General features: G+C 48.0%; 8 protein-coding genes and 2 non-coding genes across 10 annotated transcripts; 5 read left to right on the top strand and 5 right to left on the bottom strand.

The window, feature by feature from the left end:
• Window positions 1-36: 36 nt before the first annotated feature.
• Window positions 37-1,448, bottom strand: BDV27DRAFT_154696 (intradiol ring-cleavage dioxygenase; the record flags this gene model as incomplete). The annotated part of the gene is made up of 5 exons (XM_032072000.1): window positions 37-470; window positions 542-707; window positions 781-923; window positions 974-1,129; window positions 1,199-1,448. 5 exons carry the CDS (start codon window positions 1,446-1,448, stop codon window positions 37-39), a joined length of 1,149 nt encoding a protein of 382 aa, XP_031930755.1.
• Window positions 1,449-2,551: 1,103 nt separating this feature from the next.
• Window positions 2,552-4,268, top strand: BDV27DRAFT_66398 (intradiol ring-cleavage dioxygenase). The gene is made up of 2 exons (XM_032077240.1): window positions 2,552-3,807; window positions 3,877-4,268. The coding sequence occupies exons 1-2, from the start codon at window positions 3,180-3,182 to the stop codon at window positions 4,218-4,220; spliced, it is 972 nt and encodes a 323-aa protein (XP_031930754.1). The 5' UTR covers window positions 2,552-3,179; the 3' UTR covers window positions 4,221-4,268.
• Window positions 4,269-4,580: 312 nt separating this feature from the next.
• On the top strand, window positions 4,581-7,460 carry BDV27DRAFT_123455 (Zn(II)2Cys6 transcription factor). The gene is made up of 6 exons (XM_032065877.1): window positions 4,581-4,795; window positions 4,878-4,978; window positions 5,030-5,744; window positions 5,796-6,526; window positions 6,593-7,018; window positions 7,095-7,460. Exons 1-5 carry the CDS (start codon window positions 4,724-4,726, stop codon window positions 6,837-6,839), a joined length of 1,866 nt encoding a protein of 621 aa, XP_031930753.1. The 5' UTR covers window positions 4,581-4,723; the 3' UTR covers window positions 6,840-7,018; window positions 7,095-7,460.
• Window positions 7,461-8,775: 1,315 nt separating this feature from the next.
• On the bottom strand, window positions 8,776-11,192 carry BDV27DRAFT_66372 (glycosyltransferase domain-containing protein). The gene is made up of 2 exons (XM_032077239.1): window positions 10,830-11,192; window positions 8,776-10,771 (listed from the first exon to the last, which is right to left on the bottom strand). The coding sequence occupies exons 1-2, from the start codon at window positions 11,013-11,015 to the stop codon at window positions 9,152-9,154; spliced, it is 1,806 nt and encodes a 601-aa protein (XP_031930752.1). The 5' UTR covers window positions 11,016-11,192; the 3' UTR covers window positions 8,776-9,151.
• Window positions 11,193-11,610: 418 nt separating this feature from the next.
• On the bottom strand, window positions 11,611-12,956 carry BDV27DRAFT_123452 (uncharacterized protein). Its single transcript, XM_032065876.1, has one exon. The coding sequence runs from the start codon at window positions 12,816-12,818 to the stop codon at window positions 11,787-11,789; it is 1,032 nt and encodes a 343-aa protein (XP_031930751.1). The 5' UTR covers window positions 12,819-12,956; the 3' UTR covers window positions 11,611-11,786.
• Window positions 12,957-13,084: 128 nt separating this feature from the next.
• On the bottom strand, window positions 13,085-15,138 carry BDV27DRAFT_123450 (slipin family protein). The gene is made up of 4 exons (XM_032065875.1): window positions 14,489-15,138; window positions 14,272-14,389; window positions 13,719-14,211; window positions 13,085-13,661 (listed from the first exon to the last, which is right to left on the bottom strand). Exons 1-4 carry the CDS (start codon window positions 14,667-14,669, stop codon window positions 13,425-13,427), a joined length of 1,029 nt encoding a protein of 342 aa, XP_031930750.1. The 5' UTR covers window positions 14,670-15,138; the 3' UTR covers window positions 13,085-13,424.
• Window positions 15,139-17,071: 1,933 nt separating this feature from the next.
• On the top strand, window positions 17,072-17,142 carry BDV27DRAFT_t51. Its single transcript has one exon. It is a non-coding gene; the product is annotated as a tRNA-Gly (tRNA).
• Window positions 17,143-17,973: 831 nt separating this feature from the next.
• Window positions 17,974-19,103, bottom strand: BDV27DRAFT_123449 (uncharacterized protein). The gene has a single exon (XM_032065874.1). It carries the CDS (start codon window positions 18,898-18,900, stop codon window positions 18,457-18,459), a length of 444 nt encoding a protein of 147 aa, XP_031930749.1. The 5' UTR covers window positions 18,901-19,103; the 3' UTR covers window positions 17,974-18,456.
• Window positions 19,104-19,808: 705 nt separating this feature from the next.
• BDV27DRAFT_t52 lies at window positions 19,809-19,934 on the top strand. Its single transcript has one exon. It is a non-coding gene; the product is annotated as a tRNA-Met (tRNA).
• A 668-nt stretch (window positions 19,935-20,602) lies between these two features.
• Window positions 20,603-22,205, top strand: BDV27DRAFT_66351 (macro domain-containing protein). Its single transcript, XM_032077238.1, has 2 exons — window positions 20,603-21,445; window positions 21,504-22,205. Exons 1-2 carry the CDS (start codon window positions 20,811-20,813, stop codon window positions 21,910-21,912), a joined length of 1,044 nt encoding a protein of 347 aa, XP_031930748.1. The 5' UTR covers window positions 20,603-20,810; the 3' UTR covers window positions 21,913-22,205.
• The last annotated feature ends 414 nt before the right edge of the window (window positions 22,206-22,619 follow it).

Raw genomic sequence — 22,619 nt, 5'->3', positions numbered from 1 at the left:
TTCTATTTACTTCAAGAGACAACCATTGCCGTTCGCTTATGCAGATGCGCTAGGAGCAGCGCTGCTGGCAGCGCCGGTCGGAAGATCACCCATACCGGCCATGTTCATACTGAAGTGATCGTTGACCTCTCCACCAGTCTCAGTCCAGTAACCCTCAGGGGAGAGAGAATCATCCCTCTTGGCGTCAATGCCGATTGAAATCCAGGCGAAGATACCATCCGAGACATCGTCACCAAGCAGAACATACTCCATGAACGGGTCGGTGGTGTCAGCCTCCGTCTCGAGGATGCTATCATCAGAGTTCTCAGTCAACTCCTGCGTGTTAGTCGAGTATGGGGTGTTTTTCTCGACCTCAGTGATGAGGTCCTGATCGAAGAAGATCTGGCCAACATGCGAGGAGTGACCGTCGTACATGCCTGCGATGGTACCGTTGGGCAAGATCTTGGTCTCGTTAGCGGGGTGGGTAACCACTGTGTCAAATTGAGTTGTTAGCAACAATCTTATTCGTTTAGGCAGTCAGTATATCTTCCGTGGGGCATACCGTGAATGTGAATAGCCCGGCCAGTGTAATGGCCAGGGAAGATGGACTCAAATCGGACAACACCGTCGTCGCCGCTCGGTTGAACACCGCGGAGGAACGTGGTGTTGAGGTTGCTGTTATCGTTCGAATTACCGTTACCGTTCGCAACGACACCGGAGTAAACACCCTGGAGCATGTTGAAGTCAGTCACAGAAGTTCAATGGTCAATGGTTAGCTAGAATCGCATTTGGTAGACACACCGTGGCATTGCAGTGCCAGATATCCGTGTAGATGTCAGGGAGAGGGTCACAGGTGTTGGTATCGATGAGTTGGATGTCCATGTAGAGAGGCACACCCTGCTGATCTTCGGCCACATTCTTGCGGATCAGTTCACCAGCGATATCTTCCCAAAGTCAGCTAAGTGAAACGCAAAAATTGTTCCATTAATCGTACAATACGGTCCCTGTGTCACCTCAGGTTGTACAATACATGTACCCTCCGAGCCGAACAGGACGTTAGGGTCGGTAGAAGGGTCAACATGAGTCAAGTTGGAGTGGTGATCCGTCGCCAGCACAGAGTCCAGGTCTCGTGCTTTGAGATAGCGAGCTCCTGAAGATATATCAGTATTCATTCCGTGGTATAAATCTTGTATCCTCGTTTAGAGATCCATGAGCATACCGGTATCCAATCCCCTTTCCCTGCGTAGCAGCTGCACAGCATTCTCACGGCGAGCAACGTTGAGGTTCTCAACACCGCGTGCCTTCAAGCTTGTGGCACAGTGAGCGAGACTGCGTGACTGAATTGGAGCCTTTTGGAGGAAGTTGGCACGTTCAGCAGCTTCTGCTTCGACATTGTGCCCCGGATGAGCGGACACAACACCTGCTATACTAGCAAGGCCGAGAGCAAGGGTAGAAGCAAGCTGGATCATGGTGACTTGATTTAGGGAGGGGGGGAAAGCCTTGAGATAGTTCCTGTGAATCGTAAGAATTGCGACTGAGGACGAGGAAGTGAGCTTTATATACGATGCCTCTACAACCTATGTAAATATGTTAGATCCATTAGGTAACAGCAGATTTTGGCTCTAGTTTAAATACCCACGAATGATGTCTATTCTATTTTGCATCTGCCAATGGTGCTGCAAATCTTAGCACGGTTCCTGTGTGATTGCCGGTACCTGGATTGTACTCCACAAGTGCTTGTGGAACACTGTTTAGGCGCCTACATTTCCAGAAAGTTGTTCTTGACGAGGAATGAGGGCATACAAAACGAGTACTTATGAAATGAGGTCCACATAATTGACGAAGCTTTTGGTATTCTTGAATCTTGACCCAGCTTAGATAAACTTCGAACAGTTCTAGATTGGATACTTCTGAGCTATATCATGGACGGCTTCACTAGCTGCAGCAGTAGTGGGTTATCACTCGGAGTAAATCGATATGTATGTTCACCCCCATTCGCTACTGCAGGCAACGCTGCTTTGATAAATGGGCGAGATTTCCCCTGGCTTGTTACATTCGTCAAACCCACAAAAGCATATATTGATCTGAACTAGATATTCATAGACTGTGTGGATGTTACACAAATTAGAATAAGTTTAATGTCTTACACAATGCATTGAAAAGAATATCATTCACTATACACGACTTTGTACTATGCTAGTAAACACTGTACTATGCTGTATCGCAGCCATTTTCGTGTCTAGCCATTGTAGCTTGAGAAGTATGGATCGTCTACCCCACTGACGAAACTTCAAGTGCTCTCGAAAAACTGCGCCATTGCACTGTCGAATACCGTAACTTCAAACACTCCAATCAGAGACGATTGTATAGCTCTTTGGGCCTACATGTGTAGACCGCAACTAGGGCTATAGTATCGGATTGATCAAGTGCCCAGACCACTTAGCGGGGACCTACCCGCTGAGTCAGCGGGGTTGCATTTCTCCGTGATCAACGGTCCACGCTGATCACTGGAGCATCTCCAATCATCTCCAAGATATTCTTCAGCTTCGCCCACTACGCGATTCCCTAGGCCGGGGTATATATCCTGAATGTTCCTAGAGATGTACCTATCCACAGAAGCCAAGAAAAGATTACGCGGTGAACTAAACGAGGATATGAAATGGAATTTCTTCACGGCTCAGGATAGCCCCACGGCTGTTTAGGATATCAATTGGCTTTCCAAGACTTGTATTGAATGGACGCGCAACCTTGTGGCCCAGCAGCGTTGTGGCCCAGCTCATGGTAGTGTGGACTGAAGGTAGGTGAAAACTACTTGTTCTGGCTACAATTGTTTCGTAGCAGCCCGTGAAATCATGTGCTGTGTGCGAGATTTTGTTATCTGTACAATAGGGAGGAAGGTGGAGATCCTACAACCATAACAAGGATCACATCCGACCTACGCCGAGAATCTAAAAAATGGAGGTCTTGGCAAGGAGCCGGAGGCCGTCGGTACCAGGCATGCTCCGCTTCCGTGGACATCCTGATTTATGGAGTACGGCTTCTTGGTGATCGAGAAGTTCCGCAGAGGATGGAAGATGCGTTGTCCCCGGCTGGAGTGGAGGAGTGTATCTCCTCGAGAAGTATAAAGGTCCCTCGGTCTTTGACACTCATCAAGCCATTCACGCCCTTGGCCATACGTCGACTGTCATTGGAAATCAAGCATGTTCGTTTCAAAGCTTATTTTTGCTGCTCTAGCAGCGACAACTGCAATTGCTCATCCTGGCCCTGATCATGCCGTGCCTCATGCAGAGATTCAGCGGCGTAGTGGACTAGCCAAGGAATGTGCCAACCACGCTGCGGATTTCAATCGACGCCGCATGGCGAAGAGAGCAATGCAGAAACGCTGGGAAGGGTCCGGCCACAACACGACTTTCGAGATTACCACAGACGCCCCTTACTATGACACCATGCAAAACGATACTTGTGTCCTCAGTCCCGAGGTAACCCAGGGTCCCTACGTCTGGCCGCGCTCTCAGACTCTGCGTCAGGATATGACGGAGGATCAAGCAGGTGTGCCTTTGTGGCTTGATGTGGGAGTCCTCGATATGGCGACCTGCGAGCCCTTACCGAATGTTCTCCTCGACTTCTGGCATTGCAATGCAACTGGCTCTTACTCCTCCTTTACTCACCTTTCGCCCAATACCGAGTTTGAAAAGCTTCTGGTTGAGCTGAACATCACCGATTTCGAGATTGGTGTTACCGATCTCCATACGGATGATACTACCTTCTTGCGGGGAATGTGGCCCACTGACGAGAATGGAGTCATGGAGATTAAGACGATATTCCCAGGTGAGACCTAGCAAAGTGTGAGGCAATAGATCTCCGGCCATCAAACACTAATGCATCTGTGTACCATAGGATTCTACGTCCAACGGGCTATTCATATACATGTTCAGGCGCACACTGACTGGAGTGTCCGAGGAAACGGCACAATTGTTTCCGGCAATACTGTAAGCACCGGACAGCTCTATTTCGATGAAGCGCTTTCGCAGAAGATTATGAGCTTGGAGCCTTACGCCTCACACACACAAATCAATCGCACCACCAACGCACAAGACACTATATTCCCTGAAGGTACTGACGGAGGATTTAATCCCGTTGTATCCGTCGTCCCAGCGGATGGTGAGGATATCAGCAAGGGAATGATTGGATACATTACTATCGGTGTAGATACGGCAGCGATTGAGACGGTTAAGAAATAGTGGTCTATATTAGATCAGGTCTTCAGAGTTTGATGTGCAAGGGTTACTTAGACTTGTAGGAAGCTTAATAAGATGGGTTTTTCTTAAGAGTAGTAGCTCTAATATTGGAAATAAATACATGAATGAAAAATAAAAATAACCAAAACAGAGGGAAATGAAAAATAGGTGATTCATATCTAAACTTGAACAAAATTCAGCTAAATAGACTTAGTGTTTCAGGGGTTCAATTGTGGTGGCTCGTTACTATTACTTTAGAACTTAAGTACGTACAACTACTAGTGATACCTGGGAGTGAGTGGGTCATGCTTTAAAACCAAATTTATCATGTGGAGGTTTCGTGACCCGGTGAGAACCCGGGGGAAAATCCACCATCCCTATTAGGCCTTTGATTGTCCAGTCCACTCCTACGGGCAAAGTCAATTCTTTTGTTCACGTTGCTACATTATTCCAGAATTATCAGGTTGCTCAGTTCTACCAGGAGACCCATCCTAGCAGCCAACTTCATGAGCGGATCTGCCGTCGCTTCACGTGGTGGAAGAGTGCGGACTGCCTGCGATCTATGTCGGCATCGGAGGGTAGGTAAAACGGCAACTAAGTTGTGGGGTACTAAATTAGAATCACTAATCATTGACTTTTTTTTCCCATTATGCGTAACAGATTGGCTGTGACAGAGCGAAACCAGCCTGTGAAACGTGTTCCCTTGCAGGGGTGCCTTGCACTTTCACTCCGACAGCGCAGCAACGGAAAAGTGTCCGCGAGTAAGATACCAGCAGCCATTCTCCCAACGAACTCCATTAACCCTGTCATAGAGAGCTGGCCGATGCGAAAGCTAGAGTACGACATTTGGAAGAAGCATTGAAGGCTGAGAGAGAGAACCGCCTGAATTCGGACCAATATACGCCTCCCAAAGCTCTTTCAAGCGGGAGCAGTCCTCTTGAGGTCCCTCACCAGTTACTCAGTTCGTGGTCGGCCACCACTTATTTGCTTGAATCATACAGCTTCGATGCAGCGCTATCAAACTTTCGGTGGCATCTGGGGTTCTGTGGTCCCCGCGCCGCTCCTTTTGCTCTGACACCAAGCTTCTCCTCCACCGTTTACGAACGGACGGGGTTCGTTCTCAATATTGAGGATTTCTTAAATCAACTAGCCCAATCATTCAAACTGCAGTATCCAACACATTCCACGAGGACCATCGTTCCGAAATGGCCTCCGCAGTCTCTGATACAGCGTTCAATAGAGTACTTTTCGAAAAACAGACTCTATTCCATTTTCCCAGCTGTCGACTTGGAAAATACCCCCATCCATCTCGATCCAAAAGCGCTTGGCAATCCCGACAGCACAACCAGTCCTGCCAACTACGCCTGTCTGGTTGCTCTAACGGCTCTGGTTACCCGAATCCGCGGGGACGACATGGCTTTTGCTGATGCCGACCCTGATGCGTACGTGCAAGCAGTGCTGACTTTGTTACCCGAATTGATCATAGACAATGCCAACTTACGAAGCCTTGAAGCTCTCATTTTGTTAGTAAGTGGCTTTGGCGGTCCTTAGATCAAGGCATATCTTTAATAGTTACAGGCGCTATATATTGCTCCCCTTGGTCAACCGCGGCCGGCAGGAATCTTACTTGCTATGGCTACACGGATGCTGTATAATATGGGAGCAAACCGAAACAGGGCACCCCCTGATGAGACGTTAGAGCAGAGTCAGCACCGCCAACATGTGCGGGCTCTGTTTTGGCTGTGCTACGCCATCGACAAAGAAATGTCGCTTCGAGAATGCAAGACTCCTTTGATCAACGATGCTGACTGTGACCTGTATCTGCCGGCCGCTTATGTATCGACTTCCTCTGATCGGTCGTTCTTTCCAGAACCTTTATCAACGAAAGAGCTTCTCTTCCCATCAGACCTTCGTCTTGCCCTAATAAAATCCAAAATACAACATTTGCTGTACTCTGATCATGGTATAGCCCAGCCTGAAGCGAGGCGGATTCAATACATACGTGAATTGGATCAGGAGCTGAGCGACATCAAATCGAACTTTCCGGTAACGTGTCAACCGGAAGACGTCTTGGACCGAAGCGTGCCCGACTCCTTGCTTCACGATCTTAGTCTACGGGGTGTGAACATACATCTGGAGTACTACTATTGTCTAGCAAAAATTCATGGAGCAAGCAATAACGGAAGTATACCATCACCTCAGAGCTGGTCCCTATTACCGTCTAGTATGGAGATTTGCCACCAGTCAGCACGGTCCACTCTACTCTATCTCAGTCGAGTGCGCCATCTTATACTACCCGAAACGTTCTGGTTGGTATGTCCTTTTTAATTGAGCGTGCATGTTCAGCTAATTTTGGATGCACTCGTTTGTGACAGGATCTACGCTCAATTTCTGTTTACTGCAGTAGTCTCTCTCTTTTGGCAACTGATTACCACCGCTCCTCCCGCGTCAACTTCCGAGGAAGACCTGCAGATCATAGAGGAGACCGCAGGTATATTCACTGAACGCAATCGAGATAACCAAGAGGCGAGTTGCTTTCCTCCGTTCTATCTCACTGAACCTTTCATCCAAAGATTGGTCTTCTTAGCAAGACAGTCACTATACAGGGCTGCAAATCAGTGATCATACACCTATCGAGTTTCAGTGCGAAAAACATGCACATGACACGATGATAGCTTGACGATTACTTCTGAGTAACAATCAACCCTAAGCTATCGTGTCCCACATGGACTGAACGAAACAGGTATAAGAGAAGCCTCGAATGTTCTAGCCCTGTGTAATTCATGATCCATGGCTGTGCGGTATGTATTGCAAATTTCTCCTACTGAGCCCTGTATGAACTCTTGGAGTGCCGTATTTACACAGCTTTAATTGCAGTGTGCCAAATCAAATCGTACGGTGGCAATGTCAAATTGTCCACAAACAGATGGAGGAAGTAAAGATCAGAAAATCATCGACAGATGGTTAAGATGAGTTTGGACTCTCATTTCTCTAACATAACAGCAAATTGCTGTGCACTGCAATGGGCTGGTGGAAACTCATCCACGGTGCCGAGCATAAGCCAGTTTCCATCTCCAGGGTTGTGGAACTGAAGCTTATCATGGAACGGCCGTAGCGCCGCGACCTACATTAAACCATGCATCTTGCATCCAATTGTTAAACTTACTGGCCGGGTTTTTCTGTCTCTTCATAATATCCTATACCGCCCAGTAGACATGTGATATACAAATGAATCAGACCTTGAAGTTTAAAAATGCTATTAAAATCAGTGATCTACATACCAGATACCCCTAAAGCAGACGCCCGAAAGGCGGAATCATATAAAAACATATCCACACCGCCCGATTCTGCCGTCAATATCTCTTCAATTTTCCCATTCCCCTCACATTTTCACTACATTACCTATTATATGAAAGAAATCCCAAGCACACCAAAGACACATAAACAATGAGGGTATGCTTCCAATCCCTAGCCCCAAGGACACCACAGCAAACCTAACATTAAAACCCCAGGTAATCGACCCCCAATCGGCAGTCCTCACCAACATCGAGGTCCTAGCCTACCTAACAGCAAACCCACCACGCCGACCCCCAAACCCACCCCCAAACCTCCGACACTGGGTCCCAAGTCCAGACCTACGAGACCACAATACTGTCGTTAAAGAGGTACATTTTCCCCGCTACCTCCTCCAACCAAATCCAACTTCACTCGAGCACACACACATCTACAAAAGAACCAAGAAACCAATCTTACAAACACACACAAAACACCAATCCAGCAATCCAGTGTTCCCGAAAGAGAGCGAGGGGTAAATGGAGAGAGAGAGAGAGAGAAAGGAAAAGCTAACATAGTTCTACTACCCAGATCCACAACTATGTCTCCCGCCTCTCACCCCATCTCTACAAATACCCAAAATATACCCACCAAAGCCCCGAACAACTCCAACAACTAGCTCAATCACAATCTCAAACCGATACCCCAACCCTCCCGCTCATCCAATCCAACGCGCCGACACCTATGGACATCGCGCTTCGCGATCTGATTACCCAGTTACAGCCCTATGGGTTAACGAAAGGCGAGGTATTGATGATTGTTAATCTGGGTGTGGGGATGCAGGATGCGCCCGCAGCTGCGGGTGAGGATGAGCAGGAAGAAGGGGGGAAAGGGGAAGGAGAAGGTGGGGAAGGGGAGGGGGAGGGGGAGGTTGTTAATGGGAATGGAGACGGGATGGATGTTGATGTTAATGGGGAGGGGGCTGCGGAGGGCGAGGGCGAAATGGGGGAGGAGGATTATGGGGCGCTTGCGCTGTTGGATACTGTTATTGAGGAGAGGGAAGAGCGGTTTAGTGATGAGGATGTGGTGGCTATTTTGAATATTATTCGGGGGACGTTGGGGAGGGGGCAGGGGATGAATGGGGCTGGTTAGGTTGGTATCTTTTTTTTTACTTTTATTTCTTTATTTTTTTTTTTTTTCTTCTTTGATGGATTAGATGGGGGTTGGATGTAGGTTTATTTACTTGGACTTTTTCTTTTTTTGGGGGGTTATGAAAATGATATCCATTGGTTTTTGGTGTTTTATTTGGAAGATAGGTAAATGTTGTAGGTATCTCATGTATGTCTTGGATACCTGTGAATAATTATCGTACAAGAATGTCAATAGGCCATTTCTGGAGGAAACGAGATCCGTTGTATCGGTAAGGCACGGTTAAGAATATTTGGAAACCGATTATCGTATGTATATAGATGCCATGGAACATGGTCGATGGCTTGCGCTGCACTGGCAGCCAGATCTGAAAATATGTGCAGGAAAATGAAAATGGGGATGCCGCATTCGATGAAACAACGAGAGCTGTGGTCGTTCATTTTCGAATTTGGGTGCAGGCAAGCACCTGGTGATTGTGGCGCGACGGGCATAATTCAAGCAAACAAGTGCAATCAGTCTTCTTTGCCCTTGATCAACTGGCCAAACTGGTTGTAAACCGGCTCATCGGAGTCTCCGGCCTCTTTCCTCCACTTTCCGAAGCCATCGTTGAACAGATCCCGTTCATAGCCCACGCAAACTTCGCTGTAATCAATCCACTCGCCTTTCTCGGTCCAAATACCGCCCTTACCGCCCCGCAGATCCCACCACTCTTGGCCTCCTAGTAAGGCCGACTCCGCGGCTTCGAACCCGCTCGGGGAGCGCACATACTTGCGAAGAAGAGCTCGTGCCCAGGGGTGATACCACATCTTGGACCACCACGTATCTCGCAGCTTTGGGTCTCCGTCTAGATGAACCAGGGCAGGGACGGCGGCCGAGTGGATATTGGTCAGCAGGGGGAGATTGTGCCAGGAGCGATGCTGGGGGTTTGGGAGGGTGTCCAGCGTAGCATTGTAAGGGGGGTTGAGAGGTTCATCTTTGCCAACCTTGGGTTGGATAAATGGATTGCTGACTTGCTCGGGGTTAAGATCCTCGGGAAGCAGAAGGCGCCTCTCCCGTGGGACGCCATGCTGCATCTGGACGGAGGATGTCTTGGAGACATTGTTGTACTGTAGCCATTCCACGTCGTTCTTAGAATTCCACATGTTAAAGAAAAGTCGTGATTCATAGTCAACGCCAATACCGTACTCATACCGGTGACCGGTCTCCAGACGCGGATTCAGCCCTGTAAGATTCGAGGCTTCAGAAATGCCGATCTGTGTATACATCCATTCCATGAATGGGCCAGAAGTTCTGCGCCTTTCCAGTTCCCGTACGTACTCTTGCCGTCCGAATAATTGGGTCAGAGCGACATAGTCCCCTTGCGCATTGTGGTTGTGTTCAACGAAGCGCAGTATCTCGGCATAGATTGCCTTCAGATCTGCGACTTGGCCGATCACTGCACCTGGCTTGATCCACCGCGGTCGAGTAAGGGTGCCGTCCGGGTAGTGGTCGGTCTTCCACCCATAAATGTCTGGGGGGAGGCTGGACTCCGGTGCTGCAACACATCCTGCATCACGAGAGAGGCCAGGGCAGCACTCCTTGCTGGCGCTGAATAGGACTCTTTGGGTATACTTTTGCACTGTCTCCGGGGGGGTCTGTTCAAAAGCCTTTTCCACCATCACAAGACCGTACTTTTCTTGCAGTTTCGCATTGTTCTCCTTCAGAAGCTTTTGGAATCGTTGGATCAACACGTCTGGAGGTAATTGGAAGAAGAAGTCTGCCCCATCGACGATGAGGACGAAGTCATTGTCTTGTACGTGCCGCGTTTTGTCGAGGAATTCATATATGCCGGCGATTCGGTCCTTCATAACATCATATTCTTTAGCCCCGTCGGGAAGTTGTTTTCCATAGTTAATCAGCGTTGGGGGCGGATAGTTCAGAATCATAGCGGAAGTCAACATGCGACAAAGGGCGGGGGATTTTCTCTTTGCAGGAATGACGAGGTGGAATGAGGGGTTATTCTTCTGGAGGTTGCCTGGAAGCGTATCGTTTCTGGTGAGGGTAGGTCTCCCCATATGAACGATTTGCAGGTCTTCGGGACGATCTTGAGAGGAACGATATGATGGATATTTTAACCAGTAGTTGACGGCTGGCTATAGACGGAACAGTGGTTAGTCTGTATGCTGAGGTATTCATTCTGTGATAGCTCACCTCAGCGGGAGAATGCGACAGAAGGACAATGAAAAGCAGGAATGCTGTAACTGCAAGGAACAGAATTCTCGTCGGTCGAGCCCTCGGTCGAAAATGGTAAAGCTGCTGTATGTGCGTCGTTACCGTAGATCGCGCCGAATGATATCGGTCGGCCCAGGGGCCATTGGGAGCCCCCAAAGTAGCCATTCTAAAGGCGCGCGAAGTATACGTTGAGCCTTCAGTTGAGACAAAGTCCTTGGGCAAGGACAGGCAGTCCAGGAGACGTCAGTCCTGCTGATCGTGCGAGACTGACTTCAGCGTTCAGCGAACGTGGCTGGAGATCACCGGAAGATAAGCATTCCTGCAGTAAGATCTTTGATCAGAGTGATAGGAACTCAATGACAACAGCCCGGTGCCATATCGTGTCGGCGCATTAAAAGTATTCAGTCGGGGGGGAAAATGACGACAAGATGGTGAAAAGAACCAGAAAATGATAGCGGACGTTACAGCCGCCAAAACTTAAGATGGCAGACTGTCAACGAAAGAAGAGGAAGTGGGTTTATTAGAGTTGTATGACCTGAAGTTTAAAAAAGCGTACGTTGCAACAAGCGATGAATTGCGACGAGATTGGGGGGTGATTTACGTAGACGGTGGGGACGCTTTTCGCATTTTCCGCGTGCGACAGGAGTTTATCTTTTGACTCCCCACGGCTCTTGACTGAAGTCTGGCCCGCAATATTCATTCACTTGAACAGAATAAATCCGGATAGAAATTACCACAGGAGTTGCAGTGATCATTTCGCCAAGAATGACAGCTAATAATGAAGCCTTATGCCATATCTTAACTCACCATCAGCCGCGTCATCGGTATATCTCGTCATCCCCGGTCTTGGCCCGTTCCATGTACGTGTCTTAACGCATCTCAGACATGAAACGTTTCTAGTCTAGTACTATATACACAGCCAAAAAATGCAACCTATCATTCAAGGTAGATCTCCTCCCGTAGTCGCTGCAGATTTTTGAAGATACCACCTCCCGGCCCTTCACTTTCCTGGCGCCGATGGCCAACTGGTGGCCTCCCCTGTTGCTGAGATGAATTGACTTTACCCTGGTTCTCCAGCGTCCGCCGCCGGTCATCGATCATCTTCGCCAAACTGCCCACAAACCTAGTTCGCGCCTTCTCCTCTGCGGTTCCTTTCCACACGGTTGCCAGCACTCGTAGAGTCTCAACCCGCCTCGTAGCAGCTTCCAACCCTTCTTCCCCTCCCCCATTGCTATCGAGAAGCTCCGTCACTTCGGTGCGCAGCTTCTTCGCAACCTCCTGGCCCTTCTCCTCTTGACTCTGAGCCTCTGAGCCTGGTTCTGGGGCTGACACAGAAATGAAAGACGACGTCAATGAAGTCTCAGACGGCGGTAGCGGCCATTCCATAGAATCTCCAAAAGTCTGGACAACTTCTTCCAGGCGGGCTCGTACTTGGTTCAGGGTTCGTAGCTTCTTGATAAATTCAGGATCCTGGACAGTCTCCTCTCCATTATCCACTACCTGCGTCTCTTGTCCGTCGTCTTCTGATTCCGGATTGCCCTCCCGGTTCGATTCTACGGTATCCGGAACGAACCTCGCAATATCATCTTGTAAGGCTTCCGTCAGGGTCTCGGACAGCCCGATTGCTTCGCCGCGCAGCACTTCAACTTCGTAGGCAAGGCGATTGCCACTCCGTAAAATTTCATCAGTAATCTGAGTCAGATTATTTGAGAGTCGAACGTTCTGCGCGTTTATCTGTGTAAGAATCGATTGCACTTGGGTCGATAACTCGGCAAGGGGAACGGCCGTCGAGCCCCGAGGGGTATAGGATTGTGGTGACGCCAGCGTCAGCGGAGGAAGGACATCATTCAGGAATTCAGCGGGGTCAAAGGATGGGTCGGTGAAATCGGGCGTGATATCGAACGAAGGTCGTGAGATGGGTGTTCGGGCAGCTGCGCGAGCTGGTCCGGGATTCTGTGATGGAGCCATTTATTTGGGTAAGGAGCACCTTTGCGGAGGCATTGGGGGGGCAAGGGTTGCCCTGAGAAGTGCTATAGCATGAGCTAATTCAAGGACGTCGGTCTTCAAGTTGGAATGAAGACGGTCTATAGCTATCTAGGTACAGGGCAGTGGGAGGTAGCCTGTTGTCCAGACCTCCGGCAATGCGACGCCCACTGCGCCCCCACGAAATGGATTCACCGCCTTGGACTACTCCGTCCGTCCCTATTGCCTACATTGTATGTGGGAACATGAGGCCAGAAATCAATATATTATTTCTTGGATTACACTTAGGACTCGACGATGACCAGGCTCAAAGAGAGACATATCAATTATTGACAATGAATAGCAAACTATATCTGATTAATCACACAACCAAGCTCAATCTTCACCCAAGCAGAGACAGGGAAGAGGATGGGTATCGTCAGTCCATTCAAACAACAAAAAGAAACCAAGATTAGGAGGTATAGAAAAGCACGAAACTGCCTGCGAAAGGCCTCATCATTATAAACACGCAGTTGAAAATCAGTCAGAATTACCGTATGTCGTTCAAAATCAGTTATCTCGTATCCTTTGGGATTTGGGAGGATTCATTCGTCAAATATCCTCGACCACCCGTGCGTTCATAGCGCGCTGAAAACCATCGTCTACATTGCCGGTTCCGTAGCGGCTAGGTCCCTCGCCGGCATTGTCAGCAGCGGCAAGTTGTTGCTGCACGCTTTGATTCATGGCAGGCAAGAATATGACTTTGCTGTTTGCTGTCTTGGCCATCGCTTGCATCGCCTCGAGGTACCGGATTTGCATAGCCGGAGCAGAGGAAAGAATATCAGCGGCCTAGAGTGGAAGATTAGCTATTACTCGCCAATTTATCGTGTACACAAGAACACATACCTGACGCATCAACTTGGCCGATTCAACTTCGGCGCGAGCGGCAATGACCTTACTCTCACCAATTCGCTTAGACTGAGCCGCCATCGAAAGCGAATCCTGCAAATCATCGCTGAAGATAATATCCTTAATAAGCATGGACTCGACCTGCACACCCCATCCGGCTGCTACGTCTTCGATGATCTCCGAGGTCGACTGGGCAATCTCCTCACGGCGTTCAATCACATCTTGCAAGACTCTCGCTCCGATGACATGGCGCAAAGTGGTCTGAGTGCGCTCCACAAGCGCTTGTCGTACATTGCTGATACCGAAAGCAGCTTTGTGGGGCGAGACGATTTGGTAATAGATGACAGATGTCAGGTTCAACGTGACATTGTCCTTGGTCATACAGACCTGACGAGGCACCTCGACGATCTGGATTTTCACATCGACTGCGGTTAAGTGCTCACTCAGGGGGTTGACTTTAACAAGGCCAGGGTCGACTGCACGTTCGAAGCTGAAGACTAAGTTAGTACAATCATCTTTCTTCGCACTTCCATTCACGGGGCTCACGAACCGTCCAAACTTCGACACGAGACCAACTTCACCTTGAGCTACAGGCTTATAGGGGTTCGGGCAGCAGATGCAGCAGGGGATAGCACCGAGGAATCCAATGCATTCTCCAAGTGAATGAACTACGTTAAGAGGTTAGCCGTCGCGAGTCCGAAATTACTTGGGAAAACACTTCAAATGAAGCAAACCAAGGTGGGGAAAAAATAAAATCGGACACTTACTGAGGCCTGCATACCACCCATGAGCCTCCGGATTCTCAGCATCGTGCTCCAGCCTCTGCGCATACCTCGGCTGCAGATCGGCCAAGCGCGCGGGTTGGACACTGACAAGACCGGAGCGGTGTTGATGGCTGCCGGGCTGAGCGGGCGCCTTGCCGTTTACTACTGAGTCTTCGGCAGACATGTTGGATATGTTTCAGAGAGTGGGGGAAATAACAAGAGAAGGTTGCGGGTCAGTGAAGCGTAGATTTCTTCTCAAATATTTCGACGTAAACAAGTTCCGACGGGGTGGTCGATGATACAAGGTTACAGAGAATAAGAGAAGAGTTGGAATATATACCGTTAGCAGGACCGAAAATGAAGGGAAGATGAACAGATTAAATAACAAGTTGATTTGGGATGTTAGTTACTTCTCACTATGCATGAGCTAAGTGTTGCCGATGGTTGACCTTAAGGCATCTTCTCCGCTTCTTGAATGGGTCCGGGTGGGTTCCGGGCAGTGGTGGGGCCATCACCCCGTTTTCAGCCTAGCTTTGATCGAGCTGGGCGCATTCGTTGGCTGCGGCGCAGGTTGTTGGAAAAGACCCATAAAGAAGGATGGCCTAAGGTTTCTCCCAAGGCTGAGTCATTTCCTTGGCCCCGTTGGTTCAACTTGGTTGCTGGGTGATCAGGTGCTTTTGGTGCCGCCGCCTCATAGGTTGGCCCGCAAAAGACTCCGATTGAAACTCTACATTAGTGAATACGAGTTACCCTTTTAGGGAGCCCAAATGAAAATGATCCTTGGGAGATTTTATGCCATCCCTGAAAAATTACATCATGCTAGAGACAGCACCGCCCGCCCTTACTCCACGTGAACATACTTTTGGCCTATCCAGCAATGCTTCCAGATGTCTTCTAGTGGCCGCCATTGACTTCTACACGATACGTCATGCTAAACAATAGCTTAGACCTTGCACTGCCCTGGCTCGACTCCGAGTTACAACTACAAACATATCCTCTTAACTTAAACTTCTGCGGTAGTTCTGTCATGCTGCAGGGTCTTCTGTCGCTGCAACATGCACGCCCCTAATATGCTCCGTGCATAAGACAGACCCTGGTCAAAATTCTTTCGGATAATATAATCCCAAGTACATACATATGATTATACAAATCCATACGCCGTATCAATACTCCAAGATGGGAATTTCTCGGGCTGGGCAAAATAAGCCCAGCCGAGTCTACCGTTCTTTGCCCTACTGTTGGGCGCAACGGGGCTATGCACCATCCTTCGCGTGTTACCAATCACTGCCCCTGGTAGACTGACGAAGCACCAATCCCAAAGTGCCAAGCGGTGTGCCGATCACCAGCATGTCTCAATGGCACGTTTACTCCATAGCCCTTCCACTTCCATAGTACCCTTCTTATCCAAAGAACAACCCGCTTAGTTGCCACTCCTCAATGTTGCTTTGGGCTGCATAGTACAGTGAAACCTCGAAGGGATGGAATGGTGAACTTGGAAAACAGCTGAATCTCCCCAACTCAGGCAATCTTGGCCGAGCTTTGGGGGCCCTTTTTGCTTGAAATTATAGTGGGTCGGCCTCATATTTGTGTAAACCTTATGCTCAATTGTTTATTTGGGGTCCTCTATCAGTAGTCTAGGAGAGCTAACACTTTTGTGGAAAATGCAGAGCCGCGTAGCGGAGCCTTCTGATGTGATATGCTTTTAATATACAAGCTCTGCCTCGATCTACTGAAGTGTGGCAGTGCCGATTATCCGAAAATAATCGCCAGTGATATAGTCATCCCTTGTTGGCACTAGGCTTGGGGCAGTGTCTAGCATCGGTGCTTCGATATAGACTGCATACTTGGTAGCGACGTTCGCTTCATCCTACCAAACCAGTCAGTTAAGCATACATGGCCAATCATATCCAGTCATTGACGATATCAAGCAAACGAGCGAGCGACTCGATCACCGGGTATGCCCTGGAAGAGGCATGCCTTTGGTGTGACACCTGAGAAACGCCCCGGCGCCATTTATAGCGTTGTCGGTTAAATTCAAGTCACTGTTGGGGTCATTGACTGTGTACCGTCCATGAATAGTGACATACCAAACCTTCGCTACGCAGGTATAGGCAAGACATTGATCAGTTACTTTGAATATATGTTGCAAGGGCACGCCATGTGTTTCACCCCTGTATCTTCTGAAGCCATGAATTCTTATACATGAGTGCGTGGATCTTTACATGGCCTCCTCTAGTTTGTTAATCATGAGACGCTGGCCTGAAGATATTCTATCAGGGGCTCCTTGATCCGTCTGGCTAACATTGCGTCTACATTAGGCGTGATGGATTCTCGTCACTTAACACGGGACACCAGGGATGACCGTCGCCTGGGAAGATTAATATCGCACTACACCCATAATTTAACCGATGCGCCGCAGGTTGTGTTGGTGTGAAGTATAATCAAGAAGAACGGTGCAATTATCGTAACTTTAATGGATTGATCTTATTCTACAAGAAGACGGAAGACTTCTCTAGGAGCGTGGAAGCACAGTGTTAAAACATTTTAGGAATACAAGGTTAAAAAGCTCAATTCCTTCAATAAGAAGCATCATTGGTCTAGTGGTAGAATTCATCGTTGCCATCGATGAGGCCCGTGTTCGATTCACGGATGATGCACTTACTTTTTATTATTATTGTACTCTTACTAGTTCATTTTCTCGCCTCACTTCTCATCTCTATGAGCCACATGGCCGCCATTTTCTTTTTAACCTAGATCATCAACATACTTGGAAACTCGAGTTCACATTTAAAATGACTATAGCACCTTATATGCACACTGTTTCCGAGTGGCGTTTAATAATCAGAGAATACCAATCAAAAGTACACATAAAGACAGTAAGAGCGAAAGCCGAACAGGGGAATTAATTAGATGATGGAGCCCGGTTCATTAGAGACAAAGGTACTTCTCATCACTTCTTTGAAGATCTCGGAGGGAGTACGTGCATCTATCATCAGATCTAATAAACCACTAAGAAGCTCAGCACAGCCCACGTTAACAGTATCACATTACCCAATCACCATCTCTTCCTTTGAATAGCGCAAGAGTTTCTCTACAGACGCCTCACATATTGCAGCTGAAATTACCTCCATGTTATGCTCAACTGTACAGACCTTACCAAAGTTCAACCGGCGATATAGGGTTCAGCCATTGGTCATGCGTGGCCTATAGGAACCAGATAGGTAGTGTCACAAACGGCTCCCAATGGATTCCACACGAGGGGGTACATCAGTTAATTGATGCAGAAATTGTTCAGTTGCAGCCCTCTAGTATTTCTGAATACGCCATGCGTGTATCCCCTACTAAAGGAGGGTTTCAATGGCAATCATAAGGGCCACCATTCAAGCGCGAAAATGACTCCAAGACTAGAGGTTTCCAGATCGCCGTCATATGCGCAGGAAGTAAATGCAGTCCTATGGATCTTTGACAACTGCCGGTATACATAGAAGAAAAAGTAATGATGACCCCCAGCTTTACTAATAGGCAACCGGGATGTCGTTCTTGCTCATCCACCAAGCATGGGTAAAGTACCGCTGCTTGCGCAATGAGCTATAAAATACCAAGCTAGCGCTTTTAGTCGCTGTTTATGGAGGAGTCCCATTTACGGGGAAGGGTAACACGGAAATTCTTCTTGGGAATGGCATTATTAGCAAAGAGTTGTTCGGTCTGGTCTGAGAAGACGATTTCCGATCAGTTCAGAAGGAGCAAAGCGAAGGAAATGTTGCGAAAACCAAACGATCTAATCCATTCCCTCCTAGTGAAGTTGGGGGCATCATTAGCTCGAAGACTCTGGAACAAAATATCCGACATGCTCTCGGGTCTGGATTATATTGAGCCATCATATCAGAAAGTGGATGGATTGTTTGGGCCTAAGTACTGTCACAGAGAATACCATTTTCAGGGCCGTGTGGATTGCGCCAACTGTATAGATTTCACAGATTCTGTTTATGGAACCGTTTTGGATCCTGTTTGCCGGGAGAATGGCTGAGGTGAGGCACAGCTGGTTTGACGCCGGCGGCATAACCAGAAAAACCAGCTGACGGTATGATCTGCCTAATCATCCCTGGGGGTAGTGTTGTCAAGACCGATGTGCACCGTGATAAACTGATGATATTGCCACGGAGACGAATGCCACTGCTTTTGAGAAAGACGGGGCAGGTGTTTGTGATACATTTCTTTGCGTGGTGATTAAAGGGGTCTAAGAGCAGGATATGACAAGAAAACACAGCAAAAACAGCTGTTGTTTGTACAAAAGCTGTCATAGAAAAACGATAGGACCATAAGGATGGAGCCAGATTTAGCGAGCCGTTACGAACGTACAGCGATGTTGCCAAAGCGAGGCATCGCGCATTGTTTGCGCGAGTGGTGTTGAACATGTGGGTGGAGGCATAGACCCATAAAAGGGCATTGTATAATCACCATCTTGTCCAGAGCATGGATATAACCGGTGTGTAATATTGATGTGGTATGTTCGTGGACAGTTGGGATGCTAAACACTCACGACTGCTGCCTGAGGTATTCCTCACCTGATCTACCAGCCCCAATTTGGTAAGTTAGCAAAAGCCCTAAGCCAGCCAACGTCGAGAATCATGGAACTACATATCTTTGTGTCATTTCTCTCAACGGGGGCAGGGCAGGTTATCAAAATTCCAGTAATCGGAGGCCCGGGCCTTATTGCAGTCGATAGAATCGCTAGGTATTGTGTGTGGGTATGTACCTCGCAAGTGGATATCTTGAGCGTTGGTGGTTGATAATCTGCGGACAGGATTGCTTTCTGTTCTGGAAATTAGTTGCTTGCGGTAATCTGCTTGTAGGATGGTATTCATAGATCGATGATATATATCTCCCACGGGGCGTGAAGTTCTCACGGGTCGATGAGAAGCGTGCGGTGTCTCCGGACTTGTCACTTCCCTGTAGGCCTAACACATCACCCCAGGATGTTATTGGTCATGTTAGACATCTGATTTGCCTGCGTTTGCATGGGTTTAACCCGCATTCACATCCCACGGCTCGTAGTCCTCTTTGTTTGTAGGTTACATGCCTGCACAGCGGCTACGCAGCAACAACCCCTAAACACAAATTCCCCTGATAACAGATAGTTTTCTAGATATTTAAGCTTGTCATTTGGTAGATGGGTACCACTATACTATCCATAAAACCTGATATAGCCACGCTAGTCCCGATGGGGTCATGTCGATGGAATCTCAATATAAAAGTCTGTATTTTGATTTACACTTTTAAAACTTCATATCTTTCTTCTCTAACAAACTATTCCAACAACTAAAGCATGTTAGCTCAGGGGAAGAGCGCCGGGCTCATAACCCGGAGGTACGATTTATCCTTTCATCAGCCAATTAAAATCTGATTCCTAACAAAAAATAGGTCCCTGGATCGAAACCAGGACATGCTAGACGGTTAAATAACTTTTTGATATGTCAGGAGTCTTGATATTGATCGAAGGAGAGTGTTGGTGGGTTATTTTTATAAATTTTTGCTACCTATTTCTCTCCACTTGTATATTAGAGTTATACGTACCTACTATCTATCTGCTCATGTCTTTTAAATGCCAGGAAATGGGTTAAAAGTGGTCCCTTGAGTGTGTTCTATATTTTCCCTTTGCCGAGAAAAACTCTGCCGTGTGTCGGGATATGACTCGGAAGGCTGACAGTGGTTCTGCCGTTATTGTGTAGTATATGCCACACCGCTCGACTAGCCACCAATGATATGTAGCAACCTTTCAATTAGTCACAAACAGTTTCTGTTTTCTTCGGGATCCATTTTGTTACAAGGCTTCGATGAAAGTTATGGAAGTATGGCTTATAATGCACCATAATATTAAGTAAAGAGGATACTTCAGTACTGTACACCTTGTTTCCGGCACGCTAGACTACGAATTTGTTTGGCATCACTGTAGCATTATCTGTCGTCAATCTGGTGTCATTGTGATATTGTTCATTATTAACGGGCAGCTAGGGCTGCGTCGCCAGCCACGTGATGTTGATAAGATTAGATCGGATGTCTTATCGATAACGCCGATCATGTGCTCTCACGTGCGGGGGAGCTCCCCACCACCAGTGTTGACAGCTCCCAAAGACCAGCATCACCGTTGTCGTACTTGTAATCTATTGATTAGGGTCGCAGTTGATTGTCACTCTGGCTGATCGAATGTCGATGAGGCCTGATTATTTCTGCACAGACTAGCCAGCTGACACGTGAGATATAACTCTAGTCTTCAACCGAGCCCTTACTCGACTTGGTGTTGGTGAGGCTGCATTCGATTTGCAACATGGCGGCCCCATACGTACCTATCACGGAGATCCCGACGGTCTCTCTGCTGTATAAACTGGGTCGTCTGATTCCGATTTCATCCCCCCTGTCACAGCCCTCAAAACCTTTGAATGATACCATCTCTCTTATTCGCAATGATATAACCAAACTGCAAGGCGTAGATTGCATTGTCAATGCAGCAAACAGATCTCTTCTGGGCGGCGGAGGTGTGGACGGTGCGATCCACCGCGCTGCTGGACCCAACCTACTGCAGGAATGTCGAGTCTTGGATGGATGTGATACCGGTGATGCCAAGATAACATCAGCCTACAATCTTCCATGTAAGAGGGTCATCCACACCGTCGGACCCATTTACCGTTACGAACTACGCGGAGGCGATGACCGACCGGAGGCACTTCTGCGGAGCTGCTACCGACGGAGTCTCGAGCTGGCCGTGGAAAATGATATGAAGAGCATCGCGTTCTCGGCGATCAGCACCGGCGTTTACGGATACCCAAGTGACGAAGCAGCTCGAGCTGCTCTCGATGAGACTCGAAGGTTTCTGGAGAACCCAAACAATATTGGGAAGCTGGAAAGGATTATATTCTGCAACTTTGAACGCAAAGATGAGGTTGCCTACGAGGAGACGATCCCGTAAGTGTTTCTCGCGTTACTCTTCACTTGACTTCATGGCATCGCTGACCGGTATTAGTTCGATTTTTCCACCGGTTGAACAGGACCTTCCGAGTGGAAGTGCCCCGAAAGCTGAATCTCAATCAATCGCTGACGGTGAGTCTTCGCCGTCGCTAGACTTGCTCGCAGCCAAGCTTCCTGACCCCCCGACTGTGGGCCCTACATTGGACGGCCAGCTGGGAAGCAAAAAACAAAGGGTTAACACAAAAGATGGACAGAGAAGTAGGATTTACATGGAGGATAGGAGCGAGGATGACTGGGAGGAAGTCGATAAGTCCGAAGATGGTCGAACTGAAAGACTGGATGATGAACCGGTTGAAGTCGATCGACCACCTTCTGCGACGGATGTTCAGAGTGTCCAATCCAGTGGCATCATCGATATGACTGATTCCCAGTCAACCGGAAGCTTGTTGGGAAAGGATTGGTGATTTGGGTCGACGGCTAGATTGGGGAACATGCCTACCGAACTTTATGAATGAATGCTTTTAACGAATTGGCGTTGGATGCGGACGGACTCAGTCTTACATGGACGGCGTTGCTATTCTTATTCCTCCTCTATTCGATACATACTCTTGACCGATACTTGGCTCTTTGAGGTTCTTGATTTTTGTTGACTCTGCGAGATTGAGTATATGAATTTCCCACGGTCTAATTATCACCGCTCTGCAGTTTAGCTTCTTGATTTTAATTCTCCCCACTTCAGCTCCTGCTCTAAAGTATGAATAAGACTTATACTTCTATGTAACATGATGCAGGGATACCTATAGTGTCGGCATTCGATTTTACATCTGACTCACAAACAATAGATACATATGTACCAAGTCAGAATATGATTCTAGACTCCCCGATTGAGAGCCAAGCCCATTCATTGGTGGAGGCGGACATGCTTATTCATCTGAAAGCCTCTAGTGTACATCCATATAGCTTCAATTTTCGTCCTCACGTCTACCTCAGGCGCCATTTGCTGTAGACCAATCGAGGTGTAAGGGTGCTTACATATAGTATTGGGATTAATTGTTGAAGCCAATGGTGATTTGTTGTGATGATTGTTCTTCAGGATCTGAATAGGAATTACAGATCGAGGCGTTGTATACAAATCAGATGGCGAAGGGAAGGCGCCGGCCCAAGCTTGGAG

Source organism: Aspergillus caelatus (assembly GCF_009193585.1).
Source record: "Aspergillus caelatus strain CBS 763.97 unplaced genomic scaffold BDV27scaffold_32, whole genome shotgun sequence".
In the NCBI taxonomy this organism is placed as follows: Eukaryota; Fungi; Ascomycota; class Eurotiomycetes; order Eurotiales; family Aspergillaceae; genus Aspergillus; species Aspergillus caelatus.
Note: the sequence above shows the minus strand (reverse complement) of the source record. Positions and strands in the feature narration are given on the sequence as shown.